The sequence below is a fragment of the Pelodiscus sinensis genome, chromosome 15, assembly GCF_052426305.1.
Source record: "Pelodiscus sinensis isolate ZL-2025 chromosome 15, ASM5242630v1, whole genome shotgun sequence".
NCBI lineage: Eukaryota > Metazoa > Chordata > Testudines > Trionychidae > Pelodiscus > Pelodiscus sinensis.
Window position 1 is genome coordinate 6,127,039 of NC_143066.1, and position 19,606 is coordinate 6,146,644.

Sequence of the window (19,606 nt, forward strand, 5' to 3'; positions counted from 1 at the left end):
TGGCTTGCCCGCCCTGAGGCTGGAACCGTGCTGTGTCGCGGGGGCCCTTTGGTTTCTCAGAGACGGGTTAATGGGTTTGTTTAGCTCCTGTGCAGAATGACTCAGTGTTTGCGTTCCTCTCTCCTGGGGAAACTCCTGTGTCCATTCCCAGGGAACAGCTTTCTCATTTATCATACGTGAACCTCAGAGTCTCCCTCAGCCAATATGACCCGGGCTTGTACTGAAATCTGTATTAGCCAGCAGGCGTCGGTGTGCCGGTGAAGGACGCTTTCAGTGCGTGCTCTTCAGTAAAGGTGATCTACAGACCCGATCAGCGTCCTCCAATCTAGGATACAGGAGAGCTGGTGGCCCTTCTCAGTCGTCCCTGTGCGGCTGTGTCCAGTCTGAGTAGTGATGTTTTTCAGGTGACTGTCAGCGGAGCTGTGTTTCTTCCTCCTCATTCTCTCCCCTTCTTGCAGTGTGGGAACCAAAAGTTCTTTCCTCTTTCACGGGAAGCTGTGCCGGGACCACGTGATGATATTTGCTTAGCTCGTATTTAACACCCTGAGTTTTTTTCCTGCTGTGCCATGGTTACTAACTCAGTGCTTTCCAATCCCAAGCCCCGAGGCGTCGACGGAGTATTCCCTACCTGGCGTGAGCTGATCTATCCACCAGCTAGTGTAGCACTGTCCTCTCTGTTACTGCAGGTGGCCCCAGCTGTCTGATGAATGCTGAGGAGTGGTCTGGGATGGATAACAAGGAGTTGGAGGCCGAGATCCACCCTCTGAAGCGGGAGGATGGAAACGCCCCAGATAACCCTGAGAACTGCACAGAGAAAGAAGGTGCCTGCAGGAACGCCACCCGCTTGTCACAGCTCTCTCGCTGGCGCACGGCTGCTTTCTTCCTCTCCTTATTCCTGTGCCTGATTGTGGTGTTTGCCTTTTCGTTCATCATCCCGTGTCCAGTGAGGCCTGTTTCCCAAAGGACGTGGGACAGAAAATACAGCAGTGCAGGTGAGTGGGAGTGTTTCTGAGTGCGTGTTTTCCCTTGCCTTTCATAATCAGGATTGTAGGATCCTGGCTAACAGGTGGGCTGCACTGCAGCCTGCAGGGAGGTTGCCTGTGAGAGTGTGAGCTGAAAATATCCCCAGTGTGGATAGTCTATGGCCATCACCATTGGAGTGGCCGTTTGGTAGGTGTTTGAAATCTTTTATACATAGACAAATTAGGTGCTGCCCTCAAGCGCTAGAAAGGCAGCAGATGGGGGCCGTCCACTGGGCAGTGCTTGAGGAGGTATTTTTACAGAATCGACCTAGATTGTGGTTGAACTTTAACTTAAAATGTTCTTTACTTGCCTTTGAGCTGAAATGTAAAAGCTCTTACAGGGGCCTATCTCCTTCAGAAATGATACCTCTATTTTACCATCATTGGATTAGTGAAAGGAGAGAATTGTGAGTTTCTTGTAAGTAGGCCTAAGTGTGCGGGTAAATCTACCACACACACACACACACACACACACACACCCCATACACACACACACACACACCCCATACACACACACACACACACCCCCATCGATCTAATCTATGCAGCTTCAGCTACACAAAGAACATAGCTGGAGTCAGCCTACTCACCGTGGTGTCTTCCACGCAGTAGGGTTGGTGGGGGCTGCTCTCCCATCAACTCCAGCTACTCTTTTCGTCCCGGTGGAGTACCGGAGTTGACGGGAGAGCGCTGGAAGGTTGACTTATCGTGTCTCAGCAGACATGATAAATCGACCACCGGCGGATCGATCACTGCAGCATTGATTCACCCTGTAGAGAAGACCAACCCGTAATCCCGAGTTAAAATGGCCTTTTTCTGACCTCCTCTCAAAAGCTAGATGCAGCTCCATTGCAGCCACACGGGCCAGGCCTTTGACATGACACCCCTCGCAGTTTGCTTTGCCACGTGAATCCTCCTCTGTTAGTTTCAGGGAAGGAGCTTGTGTAACAAGCCATGGCCACATGCACATCAGCAGGGATCTGACCCAGCACCGGACACACAGCCCTGCTCCCTAACGGAGAGTTCCACTGATGGAGCACTAATTGTATGTGCCGGTGCCAGCCATCCGAGACCATTGCAATGCCTTCAGTCCGTGTGTTACATGAACGCAGGTCCGAGCGTATCGAAGTCTCTTAGCCGTCTGACTCTCCTAAATGCACAGGTTGGATTCTGTCCCGGCTGGACATACTGTGGTTGGGTTTTATTTGTGTTTTTGTGGCGGTGCGTAGGGATCGCAGTCCTAAAGCCGCCTTGCTAGGCGCTGTTCAAGCACTCGCCCAGATGAACGCTCCTCTAACTCGCCTGTGCCTTCCCAAAGCAAAGGGAGAGGGCAAGAGTCAGGCTTTTAAGAAGCTGCATTTTCCTCCAGTTAGCTGCGTGATCACTGTCCCTCCAGTCCTGCCCTCTAGCACCCGCTTTGTGTCTGTCTGCAGTGACCTACAAGTTTCTGGCTGTAGAAGACGTGAACGAAGACAAAGTGCAAGATGTGATCTTCGTTTTCAAAGATACCAATGGCAGCAGCGCTTTCAATGGCTCCTGCTCGGATGAAGGTAATGGCAACTGAGCAGGAGCAGACAGACGCCTGGCGGTGAGGGGTGTGCTTTCTCGGAGGGTTGGTCGGTCATGCTGCTGAGACAGGGACCCCTGGGCTGGGGGGAGTGGTCCTCACCAGAGACAAGGAATAGATCTCCCAAGAGACTAGCGTGTGATGTCCATGCAGGATGTGCCGAGCCCCCCTGCTGTCTCCTCTGTCCCAAAGCCGGAAGCACTATTCCCCAAGCATGGGGGGCGGGTGAAAGCCCAGCTGGGGAAGGCAAGCTCCAGCCTTTCCCCTTTCACCCGAGGCTCCTCCCCTGGAGCCAGCACCCACCCCCAACCTGATCCTTCCTGGCCATATGTAGAACCAGGGCTGTAATGCTGCAGCCCTGGCCCCATCCCTCCCCAACAGCTGGGGGAAGCCAGATGCCGCACCATGACCCCATCCCTCCCTGGCAGCTGGGGAAAACTGGGCTGCTGAGCTAGGCTGCCGGGGTGGGATGGGGCTGTGGCAACCGAGCTGTAGGCGGCTGGGCATGTAGGCAGTTTTGGGAAGGCTGTGCCTTGCCTTGCCTATGTTACCAGCCGCCCATGTCCCCAGGCCATGGCAGGGGTGGGGGACATGTTATATCCCCCCCCCCCCCCCCCGCCCCCGGAACTGGTTGTGTGCATGGACAGATGGAGGACGGGACATACTCTTTCCTCTGCAACGCGTTCTCTCCTCAGGCCTTTCCGCTCCATGTGCCTTCGTAGCTGCTGTCTCAGGCACCAATGGCAGCACGCTCTGGGAGAGGCCTGCCACCGAAGACCTGCTCTGGATGGAGTGTGCCATTGAGAAGCTGGACGGGGCTGAGTCTCCGGGCTGCCTTGTCATCGGGAACCCGGAGTTACTAACCGCAATCGACCCTCGCTCAGGTAGGCCGTGGGGCAGAGCGTTGCTGGAACACGGGGCTTTCACCCCTCTGCCGCTGCTTTTCATCCCCCCTGTCCTCTGGCGGGCGGGAGCCCTGCTGGAACACGGGCTCGTGAATAACGTACAGACTCTGCAGTGCTGGGGAAGTGAGAAGAAACTTCCAGCCCTGGCCGTGAATGTTTTCTTGGTTGTTTGGAGGGGAGCGATATGAGAGAAGCGATGTTGCAGTCGCTTCTGCATCAATGCTAGGAGCCTGGGTCGCAAGTGAAAGCAATTGGACACCTTCCTCGAGAAGAAATGGGATCTAACTGGCATTCCTGAAGCCGGGTGGGATGACTGGCGCTATTGGAACTAAAAATCCCTGCTGATCAGCTGTTCAGGAAGGGACGAGGGGTGAGGGGCTCTCTCCATTAGACCCCAGTGAGTGTTTTAGGTCTGCTGGGGACTCCAGTGTGGGGTGCAGAAGGTGCGTTGATCGATGTGTTAACTAACAAAGCTCCGAAGGATGAATGGGGGGCTCTGTCACGGAGGCCCACCTCGCCCCAGAGGAGAGGCCCAGTTGCGCCCGAAGCACCAGGCTTGGAATGGGCGGGGGGAGAAATGGGGATGCTCTGAGGGATGTCAGTGTGGGAGGGGCCAGTCGGAAAACCTCATTGGCGTGTCTAAGGAAATAAACGGCTCCCCCTGAGGGTACTGCCGTGGCTGCAGGTCGGCTGGACGTGGGTAATGGCCTAGCCCAGGTGCGAACGAGGAGCGGCGTCCAGCGTCCTGCGCTCTAGCTGTCGTGGGCTGGCAGCAGGCGCGGAGGGTAGACGCCGTGTATGCAGCAAGGCCGCTCTTTCACCCTCCGGGCGTCATTCCCAAAGCCTTTGTTAATCAATGGGTCCATTGTTCCCTGCTGGCACCCGCTGCATCTGCCCGGACTGGCCGCTCCTCGCATCCTTAGCCGGGAGATGTGAACAGGAGCCCCGCCACAGTGCTCATTCAGGAGACTCCCTCCCGCGGGGGAACGATCCAGCGACTTTGCCTTCACTGATCCAGGGGAGGAGAGCGCACCCCTGCTGCCCCGGAGTTGTCCTGCTGCCCGGCAGGGCCGAGGGGCTGCTCTGTTCTTGGGCTATTTCCGGAAGCGCCGTGGGCTCCGAAATGATTCCGATGGGCTCTGGACCCATCGCCTCCAGGCCTGATGCTCCCCTGGCACTAGGGGCCCAAGAGGCTAGCATGCTGGCCTGGGGGGAAGGGGCCGCGTGCTGAGCCCAGTGACCTGCAAGGCGAGGCAGAAACCTTCTGAGCAAGCCTCTCTCCTGCCCACTATTCCCTGCTTCGTTCAGGAGCCCTTGACGAGGGGGCGTGGCTAACTCAGGGAGGAGGGGGGCTAAAAAGCCAGCTGCTAACGAGTTTAGAAGGGGAGCATGCGAGGCCGATGCCCCTAAGAACCGGCCTGCAAATCCCTCGCGCGTGTAAAACAAGGGCAGGCCGAAGTCCAGAAGCAGGGTGGGGTCGCTCCAGTTTATTGCCCCAAATGCAGCAAGTATTCCCTGCTGTGTGGGAGCCAGCGGCTCATGGCCCGCCGAGGCCTTGCGACCAGAGTGCCTGAGCTGCGGGGCGAAGGGGGGCAGAGAGGGACGAGGAGGAGACGTTCTGGGGCACAACGGAGCGGTCCCACCCCCAGCCTCTGTGGCGCTGAGGAGATTTGGGGAAGGAGGGAAGCGGCTCTCCTTCCAGAGCATGGCCCGGGCCACGCGTACGCCACAGAACGAGGTTGGCCTAAGTCACATCAGCAGTACGGCATCACTTCTGTGGGTGCGCTTGTGCCAGGAGCGGCCGTACGCTGAGGGGAGCGGGGCGTCCCGCTGTGCTGCTCGCCACCAGCCGGCGCGGGGCCAAGCCTTTTGTAACGCCTGCCGGGGCTGAAGCGAGTCGCGCGGGAGCACGGGGTCAGCGTCTCGTCCAGCAGCGTTCCCCGTCCCCTCATAGCACACGCAGCCCGTGATACTTTGGGCCCCATTTTCAAACCGGCCCGTCCCTCCTCTGAATTGCACCAGCCGGCTGCCGGGGCCGTGGGAAGAGGGGGCTGAGTCTCAGGGAGGCTTCGAAAGGCCATTGTCCTCGAGCCAGTCGTGAGGGGTGGGGCAGGGGGCTCCGCCTGCCTTGCTCTTTGGCAGCCCAGTGTCGGTCTCGGCGTGTTTGCTCCGTAGGCAGGAACGCGACGTTGTCAGTGCACCTGTAAATACAGGTGGGACCTCCCTAGTCCGGCTCCCTTGGGGCCTGAGCGTCCCGGGCAAGGGAGCGATGAGAAGTCCTGTGGCACCTTCTAGACTATCAGATTTATCGGAGCGTGACCAGGGGAGGTCAATTCCAGCCTTCTGCTGACAGACTCTGGGCTCTCCCTGGGCCCATCAGCAGATCCAGCTGGGCTCCCTGCCCCCAGGGGCTGCACAACCGCCCTGGGCTTCCTGCCCCTCAGTCGCTGGCCCCCCGCTGCGGGGCCTGCAGTCACTGGGCTGTGGTCCAGCAATATCCGTGGTCTGACAGAACCACAGATGTTGCTGGACCAGGAGGTTCAGCCTGTACTCGTGGGATTGGTGTCGGGGTTCTGTGAGCTAGTGGAGTGCAGGTAAGTGGTGGGCCTCAGGCCTGCTCCGCGCCAGGCTCCCTGCGTCCCTGGCGTCGGGCTGCGGCGCGCTGCAGTGTCTCCTCCCGCCATTTGGAGTCTGCGCCCAAGTAGCTTCAGAGTCTCTGGGAAAATCTTTCTCCTCAAGCAGACCCAGAAAAAGGCTTCGGCGCCAGTCCCAGCCGATGCGCATGCCGCGCTCAGGGACAGCTCTAGGCTCCCGGCCGACAGCCAGGTTTGAGCTTCACCTACAAACCAAACCTGGGACCGTTTGGATTTCGAACTCAAACGCCAAGAACCACCCTAACAACAATGAGCCACATCTGACCCCCCAGGGCGCGGGACTGGGTGGCGCTGCAGGAGGGGCTGGCAGGCTGTGGGGTGTCAGAGAACAGCAACACCTCAGCCCCGCCCAGCCACTAGCAAGACTCGGAGCAAGTGTTTCTCCCTGCTGTGTTTTCCAGGGAAAGTTCGATGGAGACAGTTTAACAATTTTGGAGCTAATTATACTGTGGTGACTCCCTTGCTGAAGATGCCCGATGTGGATGGGGACGGTTTCCAGGACCTGATGATCTTTGCCACTGCAGGAGATGAGGTACATGGTCACTGTGAGCCGTGACAGCCTCACCCGTACCGCTAGGAGCGACGGGCGTGTCGCTCACTGTGCCGTTCTGAAACGGGACGGGCCTCGGTGAGACCAGCCTGAGGGGGTCCCAGTCCCATGCCTCACCCAGAAGGGGCCTGTGTTTGCTGCTTGTGGCCCAGTAATGGTTTACGGCTCCCCCCCGCCAACAGAACAACGTCCTTGATTTAAAAGTGCAAATCCCAATGAAACCTGTATTTTGGTGTAAATATCCCCCTGCTGAGTTTGCAGCCCAGCCAGGCAATGTTCTCTCTCATTTTTTTTCCCACCCATGTGCAGTATAAATGTTGTTGTGTGCACCCTGGCACGTGTGACTGTGCACCATCAGTGGAAACACATGCTGCCGGTTGTGTGTGGCTGTGAACACTCTGCTGATCGGCTGGGCGGCATTTGCATCTCTCCTGGGTGGCTGCCCAGGTGGTACCTTGCCCAAGTGTGAGCGCTGGACGATGAACGAGAGCGTCATTCTGTTCTTTTTGCCCGGGCTGGGGGAAATGCAGAGAGCACCCGGAAATCCGGCTCTGAAATGATCGGGAGCCAGTTGTCGTGGGCTTCCCAAGTGGGCATGATTCTCCATCCCGGCCCATTTTAAATCCAGCTCTGCTCTCGCGGTTATTGGGGGGCCGGTCCCTGGCCTGCGCTCTACAGGAGGCCAGGCTGGAAGCTCACAGTGGCCCCTTCTGGGATCCCTGAGAAGTCAGCCCTCCAGACGGGGTAGAAACGACTGACACGTTGACCTGCAGGCTCTGCCCCCTACCCCGCCCTGGGAGATTAGGAGCAACTGGGACGTTGGTTCTGCTGGGCACCTGGGGATGGGTGAATAGGGGAGTCGTCCTGAGTTTCCATGTCATTCCCTCTGAAACTCAAGGTCTTAAGTCCCCTTCCAGCATCCTCAGCCGCCTCCCACTGTGCCAGCTGCTCCAAACCTTCGTTCCCCAGCTCCCTTCCCTTCCTAGGGCATTTCAGTCTCCAGCAAGATCCAAGCAGCTGCACCCTCCTTGCCCCTCTGCGTGGGAATCTCCTTTGGAACCCGCTCCAGCTGTCGTCCCGCGGGGAGTGGGGGAAGGCCTCTGGAATCCCTGTCCGGACGGCGTCATTAGTGGAGACCGTCTCCCTCATCTGTGCGTGTTTCCTCTCCCGTCCTCTGCGCTTCCCTCCTCGCCTCCATCACCCGGATCCTGCTCTGGGCTTTGCTGGGAGCCGCCTGGGCCCTGCGTGCGATGTGGCACTGCCGGCGGGTGGAGCGCGCCTTCGTGGGAGCTCAGTTTAGGGCAGGGGCGGGCAAGATCCAGCCCGCAGGATAGATCCGGCCCACCAAGCCTTTTAATCCACCTTGCCGGGACCCCGGGCCCGTCGCAGCTCCACGTAGTTCAGTGTCTGGCTGCTCCATGCGCCTCTCTGTGCATGCACTGGGGAGGGGAAAGGCTTTGCACACTGCCTCCACCCCAGCACAATCTCTCGGCTCCTATTGGCTGGAAACCAGCCAGTGGGAGCTGAGATTGTCGCGGGGGCTGGGGCAGCATGCAAAGCCTCCCCCTCCCTCCCCCCTCACAAGGTGCAGAGAGGCACAGAGAGCAGCCAGCCGCTTTGAGCAACCTGGGGCTGCGGCAGGCAGGGAGCTTGCCTGAGGGTCCTGCTGGGCTGCTGGCCGGGAGCCACCTATGTACGTGCCTCTTGGCCAGAGCCGGCGCTTGACACCCCAGGTCAACACCCAAACTGCACACCCACACACACTCCAAGTCACAACTCCCTCCCAGGCCCTGCACCCCTCCTACAGCCTATCCCCAGGCTAGAATCCCCTCCCATACCCTGCACCCCATCCCCTGCCCCTCTGTCACCCAAACTCCCTCCCAGACTCTGCACCCCTCCTACATCCTGTCTCCGGGCTAGAATCCCCTCCCGTATCCTGCACCCCATCCCCTGCCCCTCTGTCACCCAAACTCCCTCCCAGACTCTGCACCCCTCCTACATCCTGTCTCCGGGCTAGAATCCCCTCCTGTACCCTGCACCCCATCCCCTGCCCCTCCGTCACCCAAACTCCCTCCCAGACCCTGCACCCCTCCTACATCCTGTCTCCGGGCTAGAATCCCCTCCCGTACCCTGCACCCCATCCCCTGCCCCTCCGTCACCCAAACTCCCTCCCAGGCCCTGCACCCCTCCTACAGCCTATCCCCGGGCTAGAGTCCCCTCCCGTACCCTGCACCCCATCTCCTGCCCCTCCGTCACCCAAACTCCCTCCCAGACCCTGCACCCCTCCTACATCCTGTCTCCGGGCTAGAATCCCCTCCCGTACCCTGCACCCCATCCCCTGCCCCTCCGTCACCCAAACTCCCTCCCAGACCCTGCACCCCTCCTACAGCCTATTCCCGGGCTAGAATCCCCTCCCATACCCTGCACCCCATCCCCTGCCCCTCCGTCACCCAAACTCCCTCCCAGACCCTGCACCCCTCCTACATCCTGTCTCCGGGCTAGAATCCCCTCCTGTACCCTGCACCCCATCCCCTGCCCCTCCGTCACCCAAACTCCCTCCCAGACCCCACACCCTCTCCTGCATCCCCAGTTCCCTGTTTCGATCTCTCTTCTGCATCCAACCTCTGCCCCAGGCCCCACCCCATCCCCATAGAAAAGTGCGGCCCTTGACCACTTTCCAAAAATTGGAATAAAAAATGATTGCCTGCCCCTGGCTTAGGGTCTCCCACACTCTGTTGGTACCAGGCATCAGGGTTACTGACTTGCTGCTGCACTTGCCTGTGCTCCGGACGGTCAACTTGAACTTGGGTTCCGGTGTTACCCCCAGACGCTGGGTCACTGCCACGGCCGGCCTTGTGGGCAGGGCTAGAGACGAGAGGCAGTGCCGAACGTTGAACCGATTCCCTGTGCGCTTCTTTCTGGCCACCGGGACGCTACCCTTCAGCTGGCCTTGTGCAGCACGGGAACGGGGCAGGGTTCCCTGTACCCTGAGTGCTTGGGCGGCCACGCAGGAGAGATTCAGGGGCCGCCCAGCTGATGAGCCAAGTGCCCCCGGACGGCAGCATGTGGTTTTTCACTGGTGGTGCACATCCGCACATGTCTCGGTGCATAGAGCAATTTATTCTGCACAAAAGCCGGCTCCCCCACACGCGCTGGTTTCCACCTGTGCGCCCCCTCCCCCATCCCGCCTGATACACAGGTAGCGGCGCGGGGGGCAGGGCTGCGTGTAACACTTACACACAGGAGAGCCCCAGCTATGGTGTCCTGCCTCTGGCTCACCTGCCGGGCAGCCCCCGTTCCCCCTCAGGCCGCCCGCCTTCAGGGGCTCGTGCTAGGGCTGCAGCGGGGGAAGGCGCATTTAGCCCGCTGGTTTGAATTCTCTCTCCAGACTAAGAGTGTCCTGTATTCGGGGAAGAGCGGCAATCAGCTGGGGACCGGTGGCCGGCTGAGCCTGGGGGCCAGGCCTGGCTACGTCATGCACGTGACGAAGACGGGTGCCTACTACGTTCTCTTCTACTCGGGTAAGGCCTCGCGCTGGCTGGACGCTAGGGAGACTCCGGGCGCGGAGACGTGCCCACGGGCTATCCTAGCTGCTCTGGCAGCGTTCCACGTGCGCGCCGGGCCAGCTGCGAAAGGCCAGTCCAGGCCCCTCGGCGGGAAGTAAAAGCTGGTCTCGCGACCCCAGAGCGCCCTCTGCGCATGTGGGCGTGTGCTGGGCACAGGGCGTTGGAATGCAGGCTGGAAACGCAGCCCTCTGGCCGCCAGTGCGTGGCGGGCACGTCGCTCGGTCGGGCTGGGCTTCCCGAAGGCGCCGCCGCCCCGATGGAGGAGAGCGCCACGCCGGCACCGGGATCCCGGCACAAGCGTTCCGCCTTCATTCCGCCTCCTCCGTCTTTGCGCAGAGGACTCTCTTTATGGCTACCCCGTGAAGGATCTCTACAGCATGGCCACTGGGACGGAAAGTCGCCTCGCCGGCCTCCGGCACGATCCTCAGTGGGAGAAGAAGATCCAGAGCCCCACACGTCACATCCCTCTGCGCAGGTAGCAGAACGGCAGCCTCCTGCCCTCGGGCTCTGAAACACTCCCCGGCCCGGCATTTCGGGAGTCACCTTCCTTACCCTACAGACCCACCCTTGCCCTGTGGTCAATTCTGCACAGCAGGAGGGCGGCTCGCCCCAGACAGTGACACCTAGTGGCTGGCCGGGTGTGTGCGGGGTACAGCCGGGGGGAAAGGGATGAATTTTGCCTGCCCCGTCACTAGGTCCTTGTCTTGGCCTCTCCTCCTTCAGCTCTGGAGACGTTCGCTACCTGGTGAAGGTTCCCGGGCGAGCAGGGGAGAATCTCTTGGTTGTGAAGTCCGATGTGGCTGAGCTTCTCGACGGACAAACGCTCGACTCCCTGTGGACTGTCAACGCCTCCCACGTCCTGAGGTAAGGCTGCCCTGGCCGGAGAACGCGGCTCCTTTCCGAGAGCCTGGCCCATGACACCTGTGTCCGAGGCAGGTGCGCGATGTTCCCGGCAAACGCGCCTCGGCCTCGCCCCGGGGGCCGCCCATGGAGGGAGGCGCGGCGGTGTGCTTCTCCCTGGGAGCCACACCACGGAGCGAGGGCAGAGGTGTGTGTGTGTGTGTCTTTCTGCTGCCAACCCTCCCAGGGCGCCTGGCTTCAAACGCTGCACCCACGGGAGGGGACGGAAACTTGGCCTGCCGGGGAGGGGTGGGTCGTCCTGCGTCTCTCTGAAGGTCGGTGGTGGCCACGCAAAGCGGCCCTTGGGAGCCTGGGGGTCTCCGCTCCCGCTGGCCCGGGAGAGGAAGGACCTGGGTGCTGCGTCTCAGTCCCTTTCTCGTCCCTCCTGCAGCGAGCCGGTGTTCGGTTACTACACCCCCGACGCTCCCCACGTCGTCCTGGAAAGCGGACTTGGCCCCCACAGGAAGAAGGTTTGAAAGCTCTTGGCTTGGGCGCCCTTTCCCTGTTCGCTTGCGGCCATGGCCCGTGTTCGCCCGGGCGCCGGTGCAGGTGGCACAGGGGTCTGGCTGGTGCGTGGTGTCAGGCCGCGGCTGAGCTGTGCCGCTGGCGCTCAGAGCTCCCCCGCCAGCCCAGGCGGGGGGTGACTTCTGCCCCCCTGCAGGTACCTGCCCGTGAACGGCGGGTGCGTTTGAAGGCAGCGCCCTGGGGCTGATCTCCCCCTGCACCTCCGGGTGGGACTGCATCGCCCCGGCCACCCCACTGCGGGGCTGCCCCACACGTCTCCGGGGTCGATTTCAGCAGGGATCTTTGATCTTTCCGTGGGGCGAGCAAAGGGGGGGCTCATTCTGGGGTCTAGCCTGCCCTGCCCAAGCCCGGGGGGCGGTGCGGGGGGGCTGGGCTGCAGCCTCCGTATGCTCTGCCCGGGGTTAGCTCTGCTCTCCCCTCTCTGCCAGGTCATGATTATCGAGGGTGGCTCTGGAGCAGTCCGCTGGGAGCAGGAGCTGAATTCCGGCGCTGGGAGCCCAGGGCCAGCCACGCTGCACACCGCGGATCACCGCTCCATGTTCCTCTTCTGGGGAGAGCACCCGGCAGAGGCCAACGACACGGTGAGGGCTGGCGAGCGGGGCAGCCCCATGGGCCTCAAACCGCAATATGCAGCGCCCCCCCCCCCCATGCTCTGCTCTTCCTCGGCGGTAAAGCACCTGGCAGGCCCGTGTCCTTCCGGCTCGCGCGTGGTCAGTACGGTGGGGCCCTCCCTGCTGGGACCCGCATCGTCCCCGGAGCGGTGGCACTGGGACGCCTTGGCAGGGGGCAGCCCAGGCCGGAGGCGCTGAAAGGGACCCGCTAGACAGCGGGCAGTTAGCTGGTTCTTAAGCCAAAATGGACTCTCGGCCTGGCCCTTGCAGGATGTTTTGGCAGGTCGTGGGCAGGCGGGTGGCCCGGCAGACCTGCTGCTCGAGTCTCTGGCAAGCTGTTAGAGAACTGCCGGGGAGTCTCTGGTGCCCCTCAAGCACTGTCTGTCTCCGTGGCCCTGAGACGCAGCAGCCGTCCTGGGGAAAGTCACCCGGTGCACCGGCCTCTGGGTGCTGGGCGCCAGCCAGGGAGGGGTGGTGGGAGCGGGAAGTCCTGCTGCTCCCCCTCGGACTTTCCCCAGCGTCGGCCTGTCGGTGCGCTGACTTGCTGAGCGTTTTCCTCGTGGCCGCTGGGTCCGGCGCCCTGAACCCTCCCTCTCCGCGGCTGACGGGCGCCTGGGTGTTCGCAGCAGACGGGTCTCGGGCGCTACTAACCCAGCTCGGGTGCGGGCTGGACTGGTAACGCCGGCTCTCGCCTTTGGCTCCGGCGGGCACCAGACTAGCAGAGCTGGGTGAAACCTGGCTCGTTCCCCCGCGTCGGTGGGCGTTTGGCTCCCCGCCCTGACCCCTCCTGTTGGTTTCAGGGCTCCCCGGCGTCTCCCCAGAACCTGTATCTGTTCCACCCCTCCTACCCCAATGCTCTCCTGGAGCTGCGCAATAGCTCCGAGCGGATAGTCGCCTTTGACGGTAAGTGCTGCTGCCTGGACCCTGCTAGCAGGACGCTGCCTGTGGCCTCCGGCCCTGCTCCCGGTGTCAGTCCCCGGAGCCTGCAGCTCGGACCCTGGGGCCGGGCAGGGGCCTGGCTTTACCCCTGCTCTCTGTTCCAGCGGTGCTGTTCGAGCGGAGCCGGCACGCCTGCTATGTGTTGCTGACGGGGCCGCAGAGCAGCGAGGGGCCGGGCTGGGTGTCCGTCGCCAAGCGGAAGCTGAAAGAAGACGTCTCCGGCAGCCGGGTGATCTGGCTGAGCCAGGAGACGGGGCACAGCGAGCAATCCATCAAGGACCGCATCTTCCGCATGCGATTCAGCAGCCAGCTGTGAGCTCCCGGGAGCCCCAGGGAGCCGGCTCTGCACCGGCCGCCGGGCTGCAGCAACGGACGCGTGAAACCCAGATCTCGGACTCCATGGCAAGTGGCTGTTCTTGGTCCGCAAGCCGGAGGCTGGCTGCTGAGAGAAGCCACAGCAGACCCCCGGGAGCCTGCAGAGCCTGGGCATCCCAGAGCCCGCACACCCAGCCTCTGTGCTGATGGGGCTTTGCCCCCGGCTGTCACGGAAGTGCCACCGCGGCCAGCTGATCTGGCTTGCTCCCACTGGGCGCCGCAGGGCGCCGCTCAGCCGGGCTACCCTCCAGACGCAGGCCCGGGGAGGGCATGGCGGGGCGCCAGAGGGAGGTGTCTTGCTCTCCTCTGGGTGTTTGCAGTGAGGGAGGGGCTGTGCGCCGGGAGGGGGGGGTTTCTCACAGGGGCGTGTGCAGTTGTTTTTTCTTTCCCCGTTGCCCGTGTAGAGAGCGGGACTGTCCCCAGCCGGTGTTTTGGCTCGTTTCAGAGCCTGGCCCAGGCCGCTGAGGGAGCCGGGCGGGGCTCCGGGCCGGGAGAGCTACAGACTCTGGCAGTCCTGCTCTGACAGCGCCTTAGAATCTGCGGCCCCTCCTTTTCCAAGGCGCCTGCTCCCCCGTGCTCCCAGAGGCGGCTGGGCCTGCTGCCCACAGACGCGCATGCTGCTTGGCCCCGCGTTGGCCCTGTGCCACTGTGCGGAGGGCGCCTGACTCGGCTCCTCTCCACTCACCGGGCGCAGAGCTGGAGCGAAACTGCAGACGGCGGAAGAGCCAGGACATGCCCCGCTGGCTGCCCCACCTCAGGCGCCGGCGCGCTCTGCATGGCTCGAGTGCCTGGCGCCCGCGGTAGAGCTGCCCGCGTCCCTGGCTGGGCAGGCTGGGGGTGCTGAGGCGAGCCCGCGGAGCACTGCCCCACCGAGTCAGGCCAGGCAAGGCCCTTGCCAAAGCCTAGCCAGGCCTGACTCCGGGACCCTGCTCTGTGCGCTGGCGGAGCAAGCAGCCGTGGGGGGTCCCTTGGGCGCTGTGTGCAGAGGAGCAGGGGGCACTCGGCCGGCTGGCGGGTCAGGGTGCGAGGAGGGGCTAGGCGCTGAGGCAGGGCCGTGCTCGGGCACCGCGGGGCATGGGCGGTGCCGGAGCGGAGGCCGTGCAGGGCAGCCGAGGTGCCTGTGGTGGCTTCCTCCGCCCGCACGTGCTGCACCGTGACTCCAGCTGGGCCACGCGCGGCCGGCCCCTCGCCCTCGGGAGCAAGTCCAGGCACCGTCACCCGCAGCCGCTCCGGCGGGATTGACCTCGCGGGGGGGGCTCTTCGCGCCCTGGGCTCCTGTGAGCTCATCTGGTTGGCGGGTGCCTCAGTGCTCGCTGGGAGGGAGCCGCAGGGGCACCGTGGCTGCTCGGCGCGGTGCAAGGGGCAGCTCTGCGGGGAGCTGGGGCCTGGATCCCCTGGGCTCCCCTGGACGTTCCCCTTCGGCCAGACAGTCTGCGGAACCGTCGCTGCTGGAGGCGGAGCCGGGGTCGTGTCTCTGCTCTGGCTCCGGCTCCCATGGGCCGCCCCCCCTTCCGGGGCTTGGTCCCCATGTCAGTCCCTGCTTGTCCCCTCGGCCCGGGTGCCTCCCTGCACAGCAGCCATCCTGCCCTGCCTCCTGCTGGCGGTGCTGGGCAGCTGCGAGCCAGGATACCGCCCTCCCCATTCCTGGCTTGCTGAGATTCGGCTGTGTGGGCTGCGCCGCGCCTTGGACAAAGCGTAACCCCGCAGCCTGCACCTCCGCGGGGCTGCTCCTCCGCCGCTGATTGGATCTCTCTGGCCCTGCTGGAAGCAGCACGTCTGCCGAGGCCACGCTCGGTGCCTCAGGCCCATGTGCATGAGCAATCCCTGCTCTCTGCGTTTTCCCTCTTCCTTCCCAGCCCCCTGCGCAGCTCCCCCCTTCCGGCCGACTCCCTGCCCGCTGCCGCAGCGTCTGCGCCTCAGGAGACTCTTCTGGCTTTCAGTTCCTCTGTGAACACGTTCCCTGACCACCCGGAGTTGCAGGTTCCCGTTAGCAATGTCCGGCCACGCTCGCAGCCTTGTAACGATGCAGCGGCTCCTTTCCGGCTGCTTCCCCACCATGTCTCTGTTGCTTTCGCGCAGTGTGGAATGGGTGGGGACTGGCAGAAAGCGCTGGGCGCGTGAACGGTGTTTTCGAGCGCTCGTGGCGGCGGTCTTGGTCCTTAATTTATTGCAAATGTTCTGTCCGGGGTGTGGCCTGTGATGATTCAATAAACCCTCTTTGACATTGTTTGTAAACAGCGCTCTGCTTCTGCCGCTGCCCTGGATGTACCAGCTGGGCTCAGGCCACGGTTGTCAGATGGTTTCGACCAAAAAACCGGACACACTTGACATTCCATCACAATCGACGTTCCACCTGATCTAGAAAACAGCGGCCAGTTCTGGTTTCTCCTTTCTAGTCTCTCAATTTGATTCCCGAACAGAAAGCTCAAATACTGGACTGTCCGGTCAAAACTGGACACCTGGCAGCCGTAGGCCAGGCCCCTCAGGTTTGACAAGAGTAAAAAGTGATGGAACAGCTCCTGAAACAAGAGGGCTCCTGTTAGAGTAGCAATCTCCCCCCACGCCCACTGTGGAGTTAATCTTGCTTGTGTCATCTGCTCGGCCGCTGCTGAGAGAGGGGCCCAGCCATCTGGGCCCGTCGCGCTCCACAGACCCCTCGGCAGCATGTCCTGGGACTGACCAGACGTGGGAAGCGAGTGTTCGGCCCTTTCCCGGGAGCAGTGGAATTAATCTGCCTTGCTGGCTCTTTGGGGGCCGGGGCCTACGACTGGGGGCAGGGCCCGTTCCAGCGGCTTGTGCCACCGAGCTGGCATGTTTTTTGCGTGCTTGTTTTTCCCTCTAGATCTCCTCAGACCACATGCGTTCCCCAAGTGGCCCCAGATCCCGTGAAATCCCCAACTGGGGAAGCTCTTACGTTGGTTTAACCGCTCTGGCCACTGCAGTATGTGGACACAGCCTTCGATATCCCTGGCACCCGCATTGGGCACCTCCGTGGTCTCCGGCGGCCACCCTCTCCCGGAAGCGGCCAGGCGTGTGGTCTGTAACGAGCGCTCCTGCCTCCACAATGTTCGTTAGTCTATTGAGCTTCAGGGCTGCCCTGTGGCCCCGGCGCAGGTCCCGTTTCAGACGAGTAATACAGGAGTCGCTTCTCAGTTTCTCTTGGCTCCTCGCTGGACCCTTTCGTGCTTTTATTTCTGCTCCTCCCGGCGTGAAAAGGAAGGGGGGGGTGCTGGGCCAGGGTGGGGGCCTGTCCACTCAGCTGATGGGTAAGGAGCAGAGAAAAGAGCCAGGTCAGGAGCCAACCTGCCCCGGGGCTGGACGCCCAGGGTTTGCCTGGAGGTTAAATAGGAAGCGTGAGGTGACGCGCTGTGCAAAGTGGAAGCCACGGCCAGGGGCCACGAGCGGTGGCAGATGTGGGGAGTCGGTTCTGCCACCCAGCTCAGCCCCCGGCCAGGGAAGCAGCAACGCTGAGCGCACCACGGGGGGGCTTCAGCTGCATTCCTGCTTCATGCTGGGAGCTCATTGCCGGGGTGCAACTCTTGTCGCTAAGGCCAGAGTTGCTCCTCCCCCCCCCCCCCCCCCCCCCCGGCTCGCCTCTGTAATCCAAGCAGTTCTGTCCAGCCCCTCCCGCCCCTTAGCTCCGGGGATTCAGCCTCTGGAGTCTTGAGCCTCGAGCAATGGGAAAGAGCATTGAGTGGAAAACCCGCCCCCCCCCCCCCATTCCCCCTGCCGCAGCCCCACAGCCTAGCTCCATGTGGCTCCCTCACACCCCCTGCCTTGTGCCTTAGCCCGATCTGCCTCCTACAGCTCGGCCCGCGGTCTCTCCGCAGCCCTGCAGCGCCGCTTTCTGCACGTGCAGCCCGGCAGGACCCACTGCCGCCACCGCAGAAGTGGGTCAAATGTGTTTCTGTGGGCGGGGAAGCTCCAGGCTGTGGCAATGCGCAGGAAAACGCCGCCTCCCCCTCTTCGGCTTTCCAAGAACAGCCTGGGGCCGAAATTGGGAACCGTGCGGTGTGCGCGGCTCCCTCTCTCCGGTGCGACTCGGGCACCAGCCTCAGAGGCTCACCCGCGGGGCGAGCTGTGCTGTGGCGTCACTGCTGCAGCAGCTGGCTGTCAGTAAACGGTTTTTGCAAAAAGCAATAATCCTGCCACAAAAATAACTTGCCCAGGGGAAAAGGGGGGGAGGAAGGGAGGGTGCTCCATGGTTCTAAAAATAGCGCTCGAGCGGTTTAAAAAATCCTCGGCTTTTTGAGCAACTTCCTTCGAGCAGCCCTTAAAGTCTGCGCCTTGTAAGGCAACAGCGTGGGGCCGGTGGCTTGGGCGGCGCGCGGCAGGTCCGCGGGGCCACAGCGGGTCCTGAACTTGTGCCGCAATTCTAGGGATTTGAAAAAGGCTGGTGCTTCCAGCGGGGGCAGGCGGAGACCTGGCTCTCGGAAGCAGGAGTTAGTGTGCGGCAGGGTCTGGGTTATTCTGTTCGTGGTAAAACTGGCAGCTGAATTCGAGTGAGAGATTGGATCTATTCGCCATCGGGGGGGCTGCTTGGTTTGTGTTTCTCCCTCTTGGGGGGGTTGTGGGATCTCGGGGGGGGGGGGGGTGCAGGTGGCTGTGGGCTACAGATGCCAGGACCCAATGGGAGAGTGAGCACCATGGGACAGGACGGGACGGGGGGGGGGGTCATCGAATAGTCCGGACCTGACCTGCGCTTGCCTGGGCCTGCTGAAAGGGGAGGCACCAGGGCTAGGGGAGGCTGGGGTAGAACAGCAGGTGGGACCCTCCATGGGTCAGAGCTTGCAGGGCAGACACTGTCACCCGCTCCTGACTGCGGGGGGGGGGGGTTGCTAGGGCCCTCGCTCACACAATGGAGGGGGCGGAACATGGGCAAAGATGCAGAGCCCCTCCCCCTGGCTTCGCTACGGGACTCGGGGCTCCCGTCATCTCGAAGAGCGGCCTGGCCATGCAGTGTGTGTGTGGGGGGGGCTCTCCTGCCGCTGGGATCGGCCAGCACCAGCTGCAAGGCCGCCCACTGCCTACTCTGACCTGCATGGTCCGGGCCAGAGACCCCCCTGCCCAGCGCCTGAGGCCCTGCCCTGCCCTGCCCCATCTCAGCTTCGGGCAGCTGGGCTTGGAGGACTAGCTGCCCCCACGTCCCCGGGTGGGGGTGTTACGGGTGCAAACTGAGGGGCAGGATCTGGGCAGGGTTAAGCTGCAGCAGCCCAGGCACGGTCCCGGCACAAACTCCTCTGCTGCTGACGTAAGAGCTCTAATCGCCCGGCAGCTGGGCCCGGGCTCGGGTCTGCATCCTAATCCTGCCCTGAGCTCCCCAGCACTGGCTCAGCTTCCACGAGGGAGCTCGCCAGCCTGGCCTGCACGAGGCCAGGGAGGAGACTGCGCCTTGACCCAACCCCCAGCCCAACCCGCGCTCAGCTGAGCCCCGCCGTGCGGCCCTGTGCTACGTGAGCGGGGGCTGTTGTCTGGAGCGGCCGCTCCCCACGCGGGCGCACAATGAACATTGCAGGGGGCTATCGGCCTGCCGACCCAGGCCCTGCTCCCAGAAGCAGAGCAAGACGCTCATTCCTGCTAGGCTGAGCACACGACACGGCCCTGGTGCTAAGGCCAGACGGTGTAACGCAGGGCTGGGCCACGGGCGGCCGCGGGGCCAGATCCGGCCCACCTCACGCTTTGATCTGGCCTGCGGGCTGCAGCTGGCCACTTTCCATTTATATCCTGCTGCCTGTGCCATCACATTTCCAGGTGGTGGCTCCGGCAGCAGGATCCTACTTCAATGGCTCCTGGCTCCAGGTCAGGGGCCGGAGACGCGAGTCTTTGAACTAGCAGCAGAAACCCTGGGCGGCTGCTAGGCAAGGCAACAGCAGCAGGGCCTGGAGCACGAGCCCTTCGCTGTGTTTTTACTTCGAAGCCTCTGGCCCTAGACAACTGGGGGGAAGCTGGTCCCCAGCCCCGCCCCTTCCTGTGGTGGGTGGAGCCAGCCAGT

At 62.5% G+C, this 19,606-nt stretch overlaps 1 protein-coding gene across 4 annotated transcripts in view; it reads left to right on the forward strand.

The window, feature by feature from the left end:
- FAM234A (family with sequence similarity 234 member A) overlaps positions 1-15,849 on the forward strand; it is a 35,689-nt gene extending 19,840 nt beyond the window's left edge. For 3 of the 4 annotated variants that reach the window (XM_075899149.2, XM_075899150.2, XM_075899151.2), the window contains 11 exons: positions 687-992; positions 2,456-2,572; positions 3,285-3,473; positions 6,550-6,680; positions 10,087-10,219; positions 10,601-10,739; positions 10,988-11,128; positions 11,556-11,634; positions 12,118-12,270; positions 13,101-13,203; positions 13,344-15,849. In XM_075899149.2, coding sequence (XP_075755264.2) covers positions 687-992; positions 2,456-2,572; positions 3,285-3,473; positions 6,550-6,680; positions 10,087-10,219; positions 10,601-10,739; positions 10,988-11,128; positions 11,556-11,634; positions 12,118-12,270; positions 13,101-13,203; positions 13,344-13,555 — 1,703 coding nt within the window. In that variant the 3' untranslated portion in view covers positions 13,556-15,849. Of the gene's footprint in view, positions 1-382; positions 405-686; positions 993-2,455; positions 2,573-3,284; positions 3,474-6,549; positions 6,681-10,086; positions 10,220-10,600; positions 10,740-10,987; positions 11,129-11,555; positions 11,635-12,117; positions 12,271-13,100; positions 13,204-13,343 lie in introns of those variants that run through there. The other variant, XM_075899152.2, reaches the window with a different exon arrangement.
- The last annotated feature ends 3,757 nt before the right edge of the window (positions 15,850-19,606 follow it).